Source organism: Varroa destructor, unplaced genomic scaffold, assembly GCF_002443255.2.
Source record: "Varroa destructor unplaced genomic scaffold, Vdes_3.0 BEIS01000001.1, whole genome shotgun sequence".
In the NCBI taxonomy this organism is placed as follows: domain Eukaryota; kingdom Metazoa; phylum Arthropoda; class Arachnida; order Mesostigmata; family Varroidae; genus Varroa; species Varroa destructor.
The window spans coordinates 65352709-65371335 of record NW_019211454.1 but is presented as its reverse complement, the minus strand read 5'-3'; the positions used below and the strand labels follow the sequence as shown (position 1 = coordinate 65371335).

The 18627-nt window shown below is 38.2% G+C and overlaps 2 protein-coding genes across 15 annotated transcripts; one reads left to right on the top strand and one right to left on the bottom strand.

Annotated features, from left to right (window-relative positions):
• Positions 1-1924: 1924 nt before the first annotated feature.
• On the bottom strand, positions 1925-12591 carry MCU (mitochondrial calcium uniporter). 13 transcript variants are annotated; one of them, XM_022802251.2, is made up of 8 exons: positions 12251-12579; positions 10254-10356; positions 8993-9139; positions 8746-8850; positions 7751-7798; positions 5664-5981; positions 5333-5431; positions 1925-5167 (listed from the first exon to the last, which is right to left on the bottom strand). In XM_022802251.2, exons 1-8 carry the CDS (start codon positions 12347-12349, stop codon positions 4983-4985), a joined length of 1104 nt encoding a protein of 367 aa, XP_022657986.1. In that variant the 5' UTR covers positions 12350-12579; the 3' UTR covers positions 1925-4982. The 13 variants fall into 13 exon arrangements, with proteins under 13 accessions (XP_022657986.1, XP_022657977.1, XP_086833849.1 ...); XM_022802242.2 differs by having other exon boundaries at positions 5664-5984; positions 12251-12575; XM_086977723.1 differs by lacking the exon at positions 12251-12579 and adding an exon at positions 11924-12234 and having other exon boundaries at positions 5664-5984.
• Positions 12592-12656: 65 nt separating this feature from the next.
• On the top strand, positions 12657-17874 carry LOC111248995 (pre-mRNA-splicing factor RBM22). 2 transcript variants are annotated; one of them, XM_086977717.1, is made up of 7 exons: positions 12657-12787; positions 13567-13696; positions 14349-14447; positions 15027-15176; positions 15373-15525; positions 15893-16106; positions 17385-17874. In XM_086977717.1, exons 2-7 carry the CDS (start codon positions 13589-13591, stop codon positions 17804-17806), a joined length of 1146 nt encoding a protein of 381 aa, XP_086833843.1. In that variant the 5' UTR covers positions 12657-12787; positions 13567-13588; the 3' UTR covers positions 17807-17874. The 2 variants fall into 2 exon arrangements, with proteins under 2 accessions (XP_086833843.1, XP_022657967.1); XM_022802232.2 differs by lacking the exon at positions 12657-12787 and adding an exon at positions 12907-13060.
• Positions 17875-18627: the final 753 nt, after the last annotated feature.

The window sequence follows — 18627 nt, the reverse complement described above, 5'->3', positions numbered from 1 at the left end:
GCGAAATGCTATAGAACAAAATAAAAATACGTTATAACGAACGAAGGAGCCGCACTGTAGTAGGCAGCATTAGAACTACTATCGAACTCATACAGTTAGGGTCTATTTTATTATTATTATTATTGTTGTTGTTGTTATAAATACTGTATAATAAATGAAAAACAACGCCCTATTTGATCAATTGTTCGGTCCAAAATGAAACGAAATGAATTGAAATGTGGAAGAATTACTCACATAATATAGCAAGTATTCTCTTACTGCCCTATGAATTAAGGATGAACCTCCTTAACCTGCGCCATAAACTTGCAGCTCTGTACAGAATGTATTTACATTCACATATACATTCTATTTATGGCTCACAAATATATATATATATATATATATATATATATATATATATATATATATATATATATATGTAGACGACAACAATGTGAGATTTATGTAGGGGTGTTAGCGACGGTGGTGGTGCTGCACGTACACAACAACAGTAAAATGGAACTAAAATGAACCGAAAAAAGGAAATATATCGTTTGCGAAAATTCATATAAAATGTACAGTTTTGTGTTTATCATTCTTTAGTACGTTGGTGTTCCCTAGGTAATAATAGACAGTACATATGTACATGATGTAAGTATCCATCATTCGTCGATTGTTCTTCGTGCGTAAGGTAAGGTGGCCAGTTTTCTTTTCCAGGTAATTTCATAGTGTTAGTGCGAACGGGTTGTAGTCTCAATAACACTGCAGCGACAATGGGTTCCTCTAAGCTCGTTACAGCTCGTATACGGAATAGTGACCAGCGATAATGTAACTTTTAATAACTTCTAACCCCTAAAAAAAAACTTTCAAAATGAGCATGCGATGGGCAAAGTTTCCAGTATCGACAATCATTTTATGCCTAATAAAACTAACCAGCGAATCTTTGATTAAACAAATCTGCTTTATTTTAGGACTGTTAAACCCTAACTACTGTTAATTAGTTAAAAAAGTGTGAATAAACTTTTGCGAAGTAATATATTCTAGATGTTAGAATATTATCACAAAGTGCAATTAAATTCAGTTTTTGCAACAAAAACAACACCATTTTAAAAGCAAAGGAATTCTTGTGAAGACAGGCATATGTACGCAAAATGCGCCTATGATAATGACAAGGAAACATTATTTATGAGTTCAAAGAAGAAAATAATTGAGGATGTTTTGCTTTTTATATAAAATAAAGAATTATGAAGATAGGGTTTCTTCTTATAAGATTAGCATACGTAAGAAGGTTTCAAGCCGAAAAGTTATACTGCTTAAGAAGTTTATTTTTAATAGATTTACCCTTCCTTGTTTTACAATATTGCCGGTCAAACTTTCGCCGATATCATTTGAAAACGCGTTTACGGAAATAATACCTTTCGTTTATGTCGTCCCTATCTGCTATTTTTCCAAGTGCGTAAACCTTTCCATCTTAAAAAAAACGATTTTCTCAGCTGCTAGATATACAGCACTGCGTCTTATGACTAATGTATACTTCGCCTTCGAATCCGTCCTAACCTTCCAAAATAATCTAAGGTTTCGAACTTTAATGCCGTTATGCATCCTATCGGGTAGCTGGTTCTCGGAAATGAAGTGTCTCAACGCTCAGATACGTGCACTAATCATCATTTGTGTCTGAAATTTAGCAGACAAACACGGTACACACCAGCGTATTTGCAAAGTATGTAAACTAAAAGTGTCGAGCTGTTACGTTCAACACTGCCATTAGACACTCCATCAGACGGCTGGTTCCTACGACACGGAGTGTTTCTATGTCCAGATTCAAATTTCAATCACCATGCGTAGCTAAAATTAGTAGGCAAATACCTTATCTATTAATATATCACGAGAACATCCACAAACTATCAAAAATCAACGGTCTTATTGGTTGAAGCATAAACGCACATTCATTTTTTATCGTTCTAAATTATTTTGTCGCTTTATTTGTGACGGAATAAGCCTTCAGCCTTCACGGCCATGTTAGTGACAATGCTCTCGACATCGTTCGCGCTGTATATAACCGTAATTGCGTTATCTGTATTTAGTTTCAAATCACATAAGTTAATCGGTATCTACTTTCCGATTTTATTGACATCGTTGTCCTCATCGTCCTCTCTTGATCTCTATTTTTGCTTGAAGGTAAATATGACTGGCGTATATTGGCACCAGCTAGTTGAAAGGCTACAAGCAGATTAACTGGGACAGGAAATTATATGTCTGTCTGTATTCTCACGATAGCTTGTAGTCTCCTTTGAATACGTGTCGAGTGGTCGGAAGTTGGTTAACTGTTGATGAGAAGGAAAGTCGATTGATCGGCTGGTTTACATTGGTAGGGAAGAAGAAGAGTTAATGTTCGTATTATCAAAGTTAGTTGGGTCACTTAATAGATTGACTGGCCGAAAAGGTTGATTCTAGCTAATTTATCATTGACGTTCTTAATAAGCGATGGTTACACAGTGTTCGCAACTATTGCTTTTTGCCCTAGTAATAGTAATAAAAGTCGTAGCGGTGGTAGCGAAACTGGCTCCGCTAGACATAGTCATGAACTTCGCCCCTTGCAACTATTGCGGTCATCTGCCAAGGGAGGCATTTACGTTAGAGAGATTTGCTTCTTCGTGGCAGCATTTGCAGATCTTATTCAACGTGTGCATACAATAATAGTGGCCAAGGGCCAGTCGGCACATCGATACAACGCCGAAGTACTATATCTGTAGAATGTATATCTGTATATATAACCAGAATTTTGCTTATCATTATTTACAAACTATAGTCGAAACCAAAATAAACCGAAGCCCAACTCAATCACAGCAATAAAAATTAATCTGTATTTGACAGCACTGAGATTCGTCTCGTACGAACAAAAAACATAGCTTGCAATTTGCGTTTGCGACGTACCAGAGATCGCCCGCTAATAACGAAGATCAATGTCATGCTTCTAGTTGACAATCGGTTCAGCATTTTGGGCAGAATTAATGGAAACGTCGTTTTTATAGAATCAATATGCTTTCTATTTTGGAATTAAAAAATAATGATTTTTTTTAGTACAAGTTTTTGTTTTCCATCGGCTTGGAGATTATAATCACCACCATAAAGTGTTGCCTGGCGACTATTAAGAGGGAGGTTGATTTAAGCGGAAAATAGCCATTCAGTTTCTTGCTTGCTCACTTTCGACTAGTTTGGTTCTAACCCTTTATACAATGCCGTGCCAGTTGTCTAACATGAACTGTGCTTGTTCGGTAAAAGTTAACGTTGCCATTGCAGGGCAACTAATAACGAATAAGCGGTTTCACAAAGTGAAATTTCAGCATTAGCACATTGCTGAATCGATGTAAGTACTTCAGTAACAGATACAAGTAAAATGACTTCACGTCATACTGCACGTGGATGTCGTAAATAGTTAACTTATCTGTACATCGGTAGCGAGTAAGTAAGTAAGGCAGACTGTTAACCCCAACAAACATAGGCTCTTATCAGAATAGCATTGATACATTAATGTTAATGTATATTAACAGTAATACGTTAATTAATATCTGCGCAAATAAATCTCGTGAATATTGTAATGTATGGACAACATCGTCTTAATGGATACGTCAAAAAAATGGAAACAACTACAAAGAAAAAAACTGAGCGAGTAAGGATATTTAAGAAGAAAAATAAGCGAAGTTTTTCTAGCTTCTCTCTCTAATGTTCATATTGTAGTGTTAATTTTTGTTGTTGCTGTTAACGCAGTTGTTTAACGTGAAGATCATGAAATGACTAGAATTCGGCATTATCAAGTCGGATTCATTCGCCTGTTAAACGCTCGATTGGCCGGCTAAATGCTTCCGTCGCACTGCTGCAAGTTTCGGATTGAGTTTCTTATAATGATAATGAAGATATAGATAAATGGAAATTCAATCACAGATAAGTACCGACAGCCTACCGTCAGATGAGGGCATGGATCCAAGCACAAAAGCTTGCTCCAAGCAGTTATGTACCAGCAGTTCTCGGTTGTGACGTGTAAATGATTTTAATTGTCGGCTAACAGCAATGCAATAATTTTATATATTATCGATTAATAATTAGGTCTTTGTAGGTCTCGTCGGATGTTTATGAAAGGACATCGCAGTTAATTACCTTAGAATTAATTTTTTTTTCAGATATTTTTTTTCTAGATTTCTAGCAATTTCTGGTAAATGCCAGATTTACTTTAGACAAAACCCACAATTGTTTGAATTAACTGGACACGAACGAAATTTTCCTGGTGGCGCCGCTTTACCCTGATAAAAGAACCAGCCAAGATAGCGTAGCTGGTAACTAATGAATACATTTGTGAATCAAACAGATCAGCCCACTCTGTTTCTTATCGAACCAATACAGCTTAGAAAGGGTCTTGTATTTCGCTCAATATATGTGTAGCATAAACAAAGCTTTGGCTAGATTTCTGGCTTAATAATAATAATATGGAGAAAAGGTAGATAGGTAGTAAGCTTAGATCACAATGAAAGCATCTGTTCTCATTTGTTGGTCAATCTCTGAGGTGTCTGTTGCCAGTTTGTCTAGTGGATCAGTAGTGTATCGTAACCATTATATTGAGCAACTGCTACCTGTTAAGATTGTATTTGCTGTTTTCGGCTATGTTAACGTTTCAAAGACCAATACATTCTTCCATCGCCTAAACGTTGCTCCACCACTTTTACATCCCAATATCAACTAAAGTTGTCTCTTCTCCATCGTCGGATCTAATCGTGTCATTGAATAGCTTTCCGGCCTCACTGGATACGATCATTACGTTCGAATAATGAACTTATGACATGATGAATGGCTGAATGTAACACTTTGTTGATGTTGTTGTTTATAGCGTTTGTTGTTATCGTCGCTATTTATGTTGTTGTTATTGTTGTTGTCGTTGTCGTCATCGTATCTGGTTATTTAGATGTACGCGAATGTCAACCATCTCGTTAGTGTTTTTTTCGACTTAATAACTAGAATTCATCCTTCCTTCGCCTCTCCTCGAGCTCCTTGTGATGCACACAGTCGTCACATATCTCTCTAAGGGGCAAATGCTTCTGCAAGGGGTCACGCAAACGACGCAATTCCTCTTGACACTCGGCTAGCGAATCACGCAGCTCGTTATAGCGGGACAATTGAAGACCGCGTTTTGACGCTCCTATGTTACAACAATGGAAGTTAAAGCGAAAGCAAAAAAATCTATCATATCCGAGGCTGCAACTAAATCACTCGATTAGGAATCTACAGATATTTATCTACAGATATAATTTATAGATCGGTAGATCAATTAAATACATGATGGTATGATATGTTATCGTCATACCTTTCCAGAATGCCTTAAGGAACTCCCGGTCCCTAACGTCAGGTAAATAGTAATCCTGCTTCGTTACCATGAAGTATGCATACGCGGCCATGCTTGTACCTACGCGTATATATGAAATCGAGATAATACGAAGACATAGGAAAATTATAGTGAAAATATGTTCTCTTAATATTCTGAAATTAATGCAGGACATGCATACTTCATAGGATTATTAGATATGAAAAACTTAGTCCCCCTAGTTTCGGTATTATTGCAAAATCCATCATAGAAAATAACTTTCCTCAAACCAAAATGAATAATAGCCATTGTTTGTTAAACAACTACTACTCACCGTAAGTGACGAAATAGGTAACAGGTTCCATAATATCCCAAGAATACTCCCACCAGGTAAGGCGAGCAAGTACCCCGAATTGAACACTCATAAGGCCCAATCCCATCCAGCCAAGGATTGTAGTTCGGCGTTGCGATGAACGTGCGATTTCGTTTTTAAGCTTCTCTAAAGGCTCCATCTCTCCTTGAATCTGTTCGATCTTTGCAAGTATCTTTCGTTCTTGTTCTAACTGATGCTCGGATACTGTGAGGCTTTCGTAAAGACGATTGACCAGGATCTTCACATCGGCCAGTGATTCAGCATGTTCTGACGTAACTTCTTCTGTTTCATAGTCGAGAAAGTAATGCATATAGAAGCACAACTGGTTTAACATTGATTTTCTGAAGACATCTATAAAATATAGTATTTGGTGCTTCAGTAATTTGTTGCAACTTTTTTGAATTGTTTTTCTTCTTTAATCGCACGCAGTTGGCCGAACGTTATAGAAAGTAACATTGGAGAGTGCTTGCACTGCACTATAAGTCTGTTACGACTGTGTTTAACGGCGAACCGAACGTTGCCTCAAGCTTGGGCTTTGAAGATAAACGTCTCGCGTGGCCAAAACGTTGATCTCTTATAGCTTCTAAATCACGTTTTGCCGTAAGAACAGTCAAAGCAAGCCAGAGAATGTACGCCGTACTCTATAGTCGAAAGGATTGTTAGAAAGTGGTTTAATAATTAAAAAAAATTGCAATTTTGGCATTGAGAGCGTATCCCAGTTCGGTTAGATTTTTGGATAATAACACTAAGATATTTTTGTCGGGTAACTGAAAAGCTGATGATTCAAATTTTTAACAACGCTTGACAAGCACAGCTTGGACACGGTCCATCTTTTTAACGCTGGATTTGCTTGATGGCTTTTTTTCTTAGTTAAGGTCAACTGAAAACAAAACGCGCTTTTTAGAGTCGAGTTCAATATTGATGTAATTTTTTATGAGAAGTGTTCCCCGAGTTAGCATTATAATGTTGCTAAGTATATACATTATTTGGATGACCTCAGTTTAGGCTTCACATAAATAAACCTTCTGCTCTTGACCGCTCTGTCTTTAAATGCCTTATAGCTTTTTAGAAATCTCGAGTAAATCAATTGCGAGAAAATAAAATGTAAGCGACAGTGAATCGCTGTGTGTTTTAGATGCTAATTTTGAAATCCATTGATAAATCAGCTTTCACAACAGGTGTGTTAGTCTTGTAGGGTTGCGGGAAAGGTACATCAAGCTAAATATGACAAAAGTTAACGAAAAGACAAATCAGCCTCACCGTTTTAATTATCGATGAGTGCTAAACAGACGAGTAAACAACGTATCGAAAATGTATTTTCCTTTGCAACCGGGACATTCACCTTTCGAGCCTGGACTACTAGGGGAAGATTTCCTTCATCGCACAATATACTAGCAGCAGCTTTGTAGAGGAAAGAAGGAGTTATATTTCAGATTGTATATAAGCAGCTTGGACAGCAATAGACGCATAAGAAGGTAGAAAGGAGGCAACTGAGAATAACCACAGACTGTATGTCGAACATACATGGCAAAATTAAATTTATTTAGATGACATTGGTATATAGATGACTCAAATAAAAAAAAGAAAGGTTTGTTTATAATCATGCGTTCCTGCAGAGCTGCTTACTTCCGATTCTATTCACATTTATTATAAACGATTTGTTGAAGGCCGAGAGACAGAATTACGGACATTTCCAGTCATACCTAAATTCGTCTCGTCACAACACCGCTGTGAACCCTTTCGGGAGTTAACGACCACGACGGCGTTTCCGACTGCTTGATCTTCGAGAGATATTATTGCTATCAAATCAAAAGCACTAGTCAATATTACCCGATATTGACAACCGAAAGTTCCGGATAGGAGAATCTTGTATCAAGAATAACTTTTCAGCTGTTATTGCGTGCTAATTTAGAATATCATATGTTTGCATTCATTTGGTTTTGAAATATGCATCTTATTAGCGTAATGATTATGGGGACTCCTGTTATTTCAATGCCTCGTACCCTGAACTTTATGGAATGATCCTAAAAAGACGGTTTGTTACGTACTCTCATATCCGTCCTTGCCACCAGTCTGCTGGAGACCGTGAATCGTCGCTGTGGCCACACGATGCCAGATCGGCAGACCCAAAGCGACGGATACGTTGATGCGAACATGCGTGTGAAGTATTCGCGAAAGCACGACGTGCGGGCGAAGTACACAGAAAGACACACGCAAACGGACCCAGGATTCCACCACATGAGAATGCGACGTAGAGAGCAGTACACGCACAGCAATAAATGAATAATATCGAATTGGTACGTGTTAGTACGTAGTACTAAAAGTGCTGAGTTCTTTACTATCAACTCTACCCTTAACAAGTTCAACCATGCCTTGTTATAGAGTGTGGCGCATCGAATCTACGATTGCAACAGTTGTGTCACAGTAGACTAATATTTCATTTCAGGGTAAACCTACGTTGTATGATATTATCCTTTTGTTATCCACCTGATGATGAACCGCAGGGCTTTTTTAGTCTTGCATATGTCGGCATACATATGCTACTGTATCACACCAATTGCTCACTAAATTTACCAGCAATTCAAGTCTATACTCAGTTAAATCATACCTCTTTTTACTAGTAGGAAAGTTCGATATTAAACAGAAAAAGTACGATAGGAACGATCTTAAAGCATGGCCAACAACTAGGCTCAATAACTCCAACAAGCAACATGCATAAGATAATGGTCTTAAAAAATAGAATAGATAAATTTAAGGTCCTAATCACTGTTTTCAGCACACAGTTTATACGTTACGAAACATTAAATATGTATACATACGGTGTTACCATTCATATTAACATACATCCAGAATTTGTTGGCAAAATTCAAATAAATATATATCATAAAAAATAGGCACGTAATAGCAAACAGTCACTTCAGTCAGCGTTTATCCAATGTAATCATTATCAATTCTCAGAGGCTTTGATAACCACTAGCTACCTGTTAGCGAAGCATGCAGACCAAACACGTAAGGCTGTAAACAGTGATTCAGGGGCACTCACTTATCTCAGGCGGTTCGACCGTATAGGTGTCTTTGTTAAGCGTCAGCTTGAATGGCTCTTGAAAAAGCGATTCTATTGAGGTCGTCCCAGAAATTCGGCATCCGTCTGAAATTTCACACGGATGTAAGCAATTTTACAGTTCCCTCTTGACTGTTATTATCTGTATTCATTATGTATTAACAGGGCAATGCATGAATAGCAGAAGCTTCCTATGCTCTTTCTTTAGAATTGCATCCATTGTATTTACCAAGCGTGTGTGCAACCATATAGTCCACGCCTCGATCTTCCGACTGCACAGAATCGCAGAGGTCTTGAAGGGTATTTCCAAGGGGTCGCAATGTAAACCGGCATCGCTCTCCTCGACTAGGAAGTGGAACTATGATTGTGGGCATACCTGAACAGCACGCAGTACCCAGGAAAATATAGATACGTATACATTCGGTGGTCGAAAAAGTATTGATTGATTTTAAGTCCAAATTGAAGTAAATAATAATACTATATTACATATGCGCCAGTTTTATCGATGACCTTATGTATTTTTCTAGGAACATATGTACATATGTTAAGGTTAATAGCATTAAGAAAGTTTCGCAAAGACTGAAACAGGTGATAGGCTGATTGGACAGCATATGGGCTATATGGCATGTGTATGAGAATTTCTCATCGCAGTTATTTCAAATTTTGTGGGGTACTTAGAAAAGAAGACAGATGCACGTGGCCTGGCTTTGTCATGGATGAGAATAATGCCTTTGCTGTTTACTAGTTTAGGTTGATTTTTTAATGGCTTTTTATAATGTTGTTAGTTTTTGACAGTGAAGATCCGATTTTTGTTTTTATTTGACGGCTTGACCAGGGGGCAACAGCTGGTAATTCCTTTGTTATCACATTGAACTCATTACATCACTTCGTTTGGTTTTGCCACAGATTATGAAGCGCGTTTTTTGTTTTTTTAAACACATCATAGTTGTAAGTGTTTACTTTTCGTCCCCCGTAATCCGCCGCTTTAAAGGAACATTCAATCACAGGAAGGACAGACATACTCACTGAATTTGACGCTGGTAGACATGGTTGATTAGATAACTATTGCATCGATAGGAGTCCTCGTATAATTCCGTTAATACAGGAAAATCTAGCGGCTCAAACACTTAGATATAGTATAATGGTCGAACTGTTGTTAACATTTTGTAACCTAAAAAACGATAAAAAGGCTGCAGCGTGGAATAAAACTCCAATGCTCCCAATGCAGACATAAGGACGACTGTGAATTGGTAACAGAGTTTTTGTACAGAAAATGCAATACCCGTATCATTGCTTTTCGTTCGAAGATGCACTGCTTTTTGCCCATAAGGATATTGTACAGCTCAAAAACTATTACGGAAACATCTCCCGAGACTTAGTGCAGTTTTCATTATAGTACACTTATTATAGGTGTTTTTCTTAACACACCCCGCGTGTCTTAACACACCTTGTCAAAAATGCCAAAGGAAGACTCAAGGATAAGTGCTTACCACGCAAATAAGAAACGCTAAGGAGGTTATTTTGTTTCTTAAAGTTGCTATCGTCACTCTTAGTAGGTTGAGTACACAGAGCTCGCGTTGAAGACTTTGGTTTCTGAAATGAAGAAAAATTTGAGTCATAAACGTGAACACGATATTGGTAATTAAATTAAGTAAAACTTTTTGCCGCCAATTACTTTTACCAAAATCTAAATTCAAACTAGTTCTACATCAGTCCAAACATATAAGAGAATTTACATTGTTCGAAACCAAAGAGAATTAAATAAACTCTTGTGTTTAGCGTGTTATCAGGGCAAAAAGGAGCTGCATCGAAATCAAATGCTGGATCAAAGATTGTTATTAATAGCCTAGTATATTCTCTGATGTTCAATGGCTAAGCTTCAATTTCATTCAGGTTTAATTGGTCTGCCTTTTAATTCATTCGAGCACCACCCGATAGTTACGTGATACACACGAAACAGAGACAACAACAGTAAAAGAATTAGTTCGTGTCTTTTGCTAAATCTTAAAACAGAGGAGACATCCGACGATGTCAGCCAACTGGCAGGCCCAATCGTCCTTGACTAGTTCAGAAATAGTAGTACAACGACTGATGTGTATCACTCTTTGAGTCAGCGTTTAGGCACGCAAGTACTCATCAGCACCTAGGCATCAAGGCTGGATGAGCAGATCACCTATTTTTCTCCCGATGTCTGACCCCTTTAAGTCCAGCCCCCCTGCTGTCGTAGTCGTCGCCAGATGTACTTCTTACTTCGCAGAAGCAAAAGACAGTGCTGGTGAATAATAGGGGATCCTTGATTGGAAAGCCAGCCGTTAATATCTAGCTTATATAAGACGTTGGCCGCAAAATTCTTGTTGCTAGATCCTTTTTTCTGACTTTGTGCTTTTGCACCCTGCTACGATGTCATGTGAACGAAATAATTAGAACCTCGTGAAAACCGTAGTAGCATACACGAACAGCCGGCCACACTTATGGGTTTCAATTCAACTTAAGCATGTCGAGCAATGAAAAAGGATCCTTGAAAATGCATGAAGAACTGCACAACTTTTTAAAATATACGTTTTATATAAAAATATCACTTCTAATTTAATAAACTTCTATAAGTTAGTCTTCTAATTAGCACTATTTTTATTAACACATTTTAACCAACCACGTACATACCCACGCACAATACATATGTATATTCGCTAAAGAGGTTAGAGAAGTCCCTTAAAAATCACGTAACTCTATAGCATGACCGTTATCGCCGTCGATGCCCATAAACGTAGCGGCTACATATTATTTCATATATATCATATGTTATACGCTTTTTATGCCGTTACCCACGTATGGCATAAGAGAACAGATTACGCGAAATGTCCAAAACATCATTATAACTAAAGGTATTGGCTAGCAAGCGCTCTCTTAAAGTTATAAGCACATTCTAATACTTCTTCCTCGAAGGCAAAGATACAACGGCAGAGTACTACTCCACGAACGACAAGCACAGTAATTTGCGTTGCAGGTCCGAGTAATAAAGGAATGAAAACGGCAGAAGCACAATACGATATTTTGTAGAAAAGTCTTAAGTCAAAAACGCATGTCAAAGATTGCTGGCCAAACCAATAAGCCTATTACCGGTACTGGCTACTGCGTACGAATATTTGACAGATCTATTTACTGTTCAACACTCTCAACATTTTTCATCTGTAGGATGAAGATCGTTTCCATCTGGATCTACCGTTGCAGTTCCGTGAAGAGGTACATGCAGCTACCGTCCTCAACGTCTTTGAATAACTGAGAGGGATACAAGTGCATATGTAGTCATGCCTGTCACATGCCAGCATAAGTTTCGCGTTCTCCACCAACTGGCTAGTGCGCAAACAATAGTAAATTATAATTACAAATAATACTGATTAATGAATGTAATGGGCTGGTCAATGATTGACCAGTACAATGCGCATCAAACGTATTTCTGTTCGTTGTTTCCTTAGGAGCGAACGCGCACCTGGCCAAATGCTGCGGTGAACCTAAGAAGCAAAATCATTTTCTGGCGGCAACTCAGGCCCGTGTACGAGGTGCCCCCATGAATGATACAAAACGCCATCGCATTCACGCGGCACAGACGATTCCTCAAACACTCTTACACACTGCGTTACAAGTGGTAGTAATAACAATAACTGGGGTAGTAAATGTGTATTTCGCTGCAGCCAACGAACGAGGTTGTCGTCGCTGTCGGTCTATAAGGTGCACAAGGTATTTTATTTAAAACAATTAGAAGACGGTGGCAGAAGAACCCCAGCTGCCCGATGCAGCAGTACGGACTGGCCCGCAGCTCCCCGTTGCTAACTGAGTTAGCTTAAGGCGCATAGAGTGCTCTCCGGTGTCGTTACGCTGTCTCTCCCGTTCGGAGATGTCGCCGCACACCCAACGCCGCCTGGTGGGCGCCACCGTAGAGAACGGGCAATGGACAGCTGATCGAGCGTTGTACGACCACGGAAGTGCACATTACTCACTCTGTGTACATCTGTTCAAATTATATCAGGTATCTTTTCAGACTTCAACTTTGTTGACAAACAAGAAAAAAAGTGTACAATTTTTCTTTACTCTCCTCTCTTAGTCAATGTGCATACAGGACAACGTGTAGAGTGGATTGGTCTGTTACTCCAAAAGCAGAAAAGTCGGAAGAGATCCCGGACATGAGGAATGTGGTGTCTTTTGTTAGCGCCCCCTACAACTGAATGAGCGACGAGCAGACGCACGGACACGAGTCTTCATTGAGAAGATCCAAGTAGTGGAGGTTAATTGGCAAAAAAATGTATGAGTTTGTATACATATGACGAATTTGAACCAGCGACCTTAATGCGAAGAAGTTTGCCAGTTTAATTTAAAGCAGTAGATATTGAAATGTTTATATCAACACCGCTAACTCTACGACAAGAGTGCCAGTGTATGATATTACAACAGTATGGAATACATTGGCATCAAGGTTTTATATCCTGGAGAAAACCGCTGGATCGGTTGCTGCTCAGAGTACAGAATTCACGTTGATCAAGTGGCACCGAACAAAAATGAACAATACATCTATTCAGATTTTTTGTTTGTGCTATTCTTTATAAAAGTAATTTCACGATGCATGATTTAATGTATTGGTTGTCGAAGGCAGCGAGCTTGAATGCAGAATGAAGATTCTAGGTAAGCCAGCGAGCATTCCTTTAAGTCTGCTGGACGTCTGCTATTGTTGATATACAGTGAAGCGTACCACCTAGTGTAGAAAAATAATTATAACAACTGGAATCGTTGAATGGTGCTTTTTTTTTAAAGGAAACTTTATGAATTCGTCAAGATGGCTTCTTCTAAAAGCGCCAACACTTATAACCGACTTAACTGGGAAGATGCCGAATTCCCCATTGTATGCCAGACATGTCTTGGAGAAATCCCTTACATTCGAATGGTATGTAGTCTCGCTGCGATACATAGGCTCATCGTTCACGTGATGCCGTTCACGCATTTAATGTTTTCTTTATTTTTAAACGATCTATTTAAACGTAGTTGTCCTATCAACGTAATACATCACTGCATATTTAAAACCTGACTTACGAATTATTGAGCTCTTTACAATGACATGATGATACAACGATGGGTGAATACACTTTATTTCTATACGAGAGTTGCATTAATTAGAGATGATAAAAGAAAAAAAAAAAAACATTTCTCTGTTGATTCAAAGAAGCAAGGTTGCGATAGAGGCGAAATAGTCATTGCATATCAATGAAATCAGGACCTTAGTACATGAGGTCGTGATGGATTGTAACGTACAAGTGGTTTCGCCTATGCGGTTGCATTTGAGGCTCATAGATTTTTATACGAATAAAGTAACACCGACGATTAACTGTTTGATCAGTCTTTGTTATAATTCTTTGTTATAGAATAAGCAGGACAAATAATCTATTTATAGTGCTAATTAAAAATCATCATTTTACCAACTACCATTGACGCTGATATACCTACTGTCCTAGATATGATAGATACTTACTGAACAGCCTGTGAGAGAATGATGAATGGATTTAAGTATGGAGCGTGATTCTGTTTGTGTTTATTTGCAGATGAAGGATAAGTACGGTAAAGAATGTAAGATTTGTGCGCGACCTTTCACCGTGTTTCGCTGGTGCCCCGGACCGAAAAGCCGCTTCAAAAAGACTGAGGTATGAACATTTCCTATTACTGCAACAATTCTGTAAATAATCTTTTTTGTTTTCTGTATACAGAATTGGAGATATTAATTATTATTATCCATTCATTCTCTAAGGCGTAGCATGTGGGAACATTTGTGAAGAGTTCAAAATTTTCTGCAGATGCACAGATACAGCCTATAAAATAGCTAAATGTATAGTAGCTAGTTGCCAATGGAAAGCGCCGAACTAAATATGCTGATTGTTTAAAATAAAGATATTATGATTAGTATAACAATATAATCGTGTGGCGCGTTGTCAACTAGAATTTAGTTCAGATCGACTACTAGAATTGACCTACCCAAGCCTAAGATTTGCAGTTTTTTTTGTAGTGAGGAAAGGTTTTTTTTTAATTATTCCCATGCCGACCTCGTGTTGTAAAGCTGTCACTTAAATTCAAATTCCTTTGAAGTTTCGAGGCATCCATAAGTAATGTATGCATAGGTGTTGTCAAGCCAAAATTGTTACCGAAGTGTTTCGATGTGAATTATAATATTTTTTATTCGATTTGATCATTTTAATTATTGGAGTTTGGTATTTTTGCAAATTTAGGTGTGTCAGACGTGTGCTAAGTTGAAGAATGTATGCCAGACATGTCTCTTGGATTTGGATTACGGGCTACCAGTTCAAGTTCGTGACCAGGCTTTGGCTATTAAGGATGAGGTGCCTAAGAGCGATGTCAATAAAGAGTACTACCAACAAGTAAGCATCCCATTCCTATTAAAATTGAAATGCGATTTACTATGAGCAAGCTCAGCTATATTTTAATCTAAACAAAAGTTCCCTCTACCTCTATATACTTAAAGCGTTCGAAAATAATATTTAATTAAATGTGTTGACATAACTCTGAAGATTGATCATCTGCATCTAAAATATTTTTTTCATGTTGATATGTTAGAATGTGGAATCTGCAGTGGCCGCGGCAGATCCTAGCCGGCCATATGGGCAACTGGCGAAGGCACAAGCTCCAAGCGACTTATTAGCGAGAATGGCACGAACAGCCCCGTATTACAAGAGAAACCGGCCACACATCTGCTCGTTTTGGGTAAAAGTAAGTCCTCCGTCAACTGCTGCATAGGTAGGCCTTGCAGAGTTAGAGAACCTAGAATCAATTTATTGTAGTTTTTATTGGATCTTAAGTACGTGTATGATGCCGTAGATAATTGTAAGTGACAGTGTGATAAAGTCCGTTTAAGCGAGAGTAAAGAAAAGATATACCTGAAGAAGTCAATTTTTATTAGGATGGACGTAATAGTCGCAGCTACGGTAATGATATTGGTTAAGGAAACGCAAACTGGAAAAAAGGAAGGAACAACAAGTGAGTTGTACCTTCAAGTTCGGCTCAGTGTCCAATGATTTACAAAAAGAAACGCTTCATTGTTGACTTGTCTGTGGTTTTTCCCAATAATTGCTATAAGGGCGAATGCAAACGTGGGGATGAGTGCCCCTACCGTCATGAAAAGCCAACTGATCCAGACGACCCCCTGGCAGATCAGAACATTAAGGACCGTTACTACGGTAACAATGATCCTGTTGCTCACAAACTTATGCAGCGTGCACAAGCGATGCCACGAATCGAACCTCCTGCTGACAAGAGCATCACCACCTTGTACATTGGAAATATTCCTAGGGGTAAGTATACCAATCATATCCTCAGATGTAACAAAATGACACATACCATTTACACCTAAACTAAGCAATATATACTCCCAGCGGATTAAGAGATGTTCTGAAATGCCTCACAGCTCTTAGCACTTGAGCTTCTCAAAACATTGCTATGGGAGCCATAAGGTGGTGCGTGCCCGTTCTTGTGGCCACGTACCCTCAACACGTGTAATTCGGCTGTGGCATTGATAACTCCAACATGCGGGTTTGAGTATCTTAGGTAGTAGTTAAGATTTAATGGCTAAATGAAGTCAAATATTGTTTGATTGCAAATACTATGTTAAAGGAAACAGCCTTTCAAACGAATATGCCTGTTAACTAATTTGATAAAAAGGATGGTTAACCCCCTAAGAAAAGAGACCAGCAAAAATCTGAAAAACTGCCAAATATAGTCCTTCGATTTCTACGTGAGCATATTAAGACGCCCATATTGTGCCTAGCTTTTTCCCTATCTTTAGACGTCGATAGGTACTACATTAATGCTAGCGGAGATGCGACGTATATAAGAGTGTATTTCGAGAATGATTCGAGACTGTTAACGTAGAAGTTTGGGCAAAGACTCGTTTTATTTAAGGACCAAGAATTTTCTTTGCTAAACAAAATTATATCCTGCGTTATTGGTTGGCAGAAGGCCTAACGATAGAACACTCAATTTAGGCAAACTCAATACCGCGAATACAAAAATTGGTCGAGGATGCATAGAAATTTATTTTCTGGTGTAACCAGCATGGCCGTATCTTGTCAATACAATAAAAACATAAGAAATATTGCGAGCATTCGCAATGAATTGTAGAATAATTTACTACGAACATAGTGCCAAATATTTATCGTACCGTTGAAAGAACGTTTATCTCGAAAAACAACGAACTCTATACAACACCAAAAAGGATATTTGACATGACTTGTGTAAGTGAAACATTTATATAGCACACAAGTAGAAATTTCAAGAAGCTTTCTTTGTATAGTTATAATGTTTAAACATTCCTAACAACATGTTTTGGAAAAACCAATATAAAATGTTTTTAAGTGATAACAAATGCCTTTTGAATCCCTACATTTGTCCCTAGCCTTTTTTATGAGTTCTTTTTTTATTAGCTATATTGACTGTCGGCAAATACATTATCTGAACTGCGTTTAAACCCGAGAAATAGTACAAGCCATCAGTAAAACAGAACGTGTGGCATCAATTTGTTATGTGTGTATGTATATTTTTTTTCATATACATTTTTTTGTACGTGATTGCAGAGACTACGGAACAAGATATTCGGGCACATTTTTACCAGTTTGGTGAGATTCGGTCGATTCACGTGGTCGAAAAGCAATCGTGTGCGTTTGTATGTTTTCAATCGAGAGCCTGTGCTGAGTCGGCTGCCGAACGGTCATTCAACAAGCTCCAACTTCACGGACGTCGAGTGAACGTCAAATGGGGTCGTAGCCCGGCAAGGGAAGAGGCATCTACGAGCCAGACTTCGGCGCATGGCGCCTATAGTGGTTCACTGGCTACTCCACCGTATGGAACCGCAGCACCCGAAAACTCAGGGAATGCAGGCAATCCAGCCTCTGCTTTGGCACCGCCTCCATTTCCTCCCGGCATGCTGCCACCGCCCGGAGTCGGGCAAATGTATTACCCTAGTATGGACCCGAGCCGAATGGGCACGTATAACTAAGTGACATCTGTGTCTCGCGTATTGTATTCAGTTCCTTTAAATAAATAATAAAAATATTTGTATATAAAGTCTTGTATATATATATATATATATATATATATATATATATATATTGGTTAGCTTGTTCGCAAAGCATTTATGCTCGTATTGAGAATAATTTCAGCTATGTGTAGGACGAGTTATTAGTAATTACGATGATCGAACAGTTGTCAACATATTCTGTTATTATAGGTTGCGGATTTATTACAGGCCCGTTAGTCCCGTTCCAAGAATATTTATTTTTATTTTTTATTTATTTTATTATTATTATTATTCTGTTTAGTGTAACGATGTAACTTTCTTATATATGCATTACCAACAGATGGAATTTGCTAAATTATAGATATTAGCTTTTGGAACGTTACAGAGCATACTATAGAAATGCTGTTATTTCTTCCTCCTACAAAAAACGTTCCATTGAATAAAATAGTGTAGACAACTTACTTGAAAAATCCGAGTTACAGACTTTCACTACTAAATATTTACCTATAAGGCTCATAAACAGGGCTTAGAACAGGGGTGATGTGAACACGTAATACACGTAACGTAATCACAAGTTCTCTTTCCCTCTCTACGAAACGAAGCAATACCAGCTAAGAAGCGACGTTAATAAGCTTCCTGAAGCCAACGAAGACGACTCGGTCGATATCTACTGCATACAAAAATCTAAATATAAAATGCTTAGTCTGTCCGGCAGTCAGTAGTATACGTTAACAAATACAACAGAAAAAAGAACGCAGTTGTCACAGTTTTTTGTACAATATGCAATTTATTGTTCCATA

Coding starts and splice junctions, on each gene's coding strand:
- LOC111248995 (XM_022802232.2), top strand. Junction 14,448..15,026: donor GCCGCTTCAAAAAGACTGAG/GTATGAACATTT, acceptor TTGCAAATTTAG/GTGTGTCAGACGTGTGCTAA. Junction 16,107..17,384: donor CATTGGAAATATTCCTAGGG/GTAAGTATACCA, acceptor ACGTGATTGCAG/AGACTACGGAACAAGATATT.
- MCU (XM_022802242.2), bottom strand. CDS start 12,349: ATGGCGTTTTGTATCATTCATGGGGGCACCTCGTACACGGGCCTGAGT. Junction 10,357..12,250: donor TCACCGCAGCATTTGGCCAG/GTGCGCGTTCGC, acceptor TCTTCATTTCAG/AAACCAAAGTCTTCAACGCG. Junction 7,799..8,745: donor GGTCGAACCGCCTGAGATAA/GTGAGTGCCCCT, acceptor GTGTGGCCACAG/CGACGATTCACGGTCTCCAG.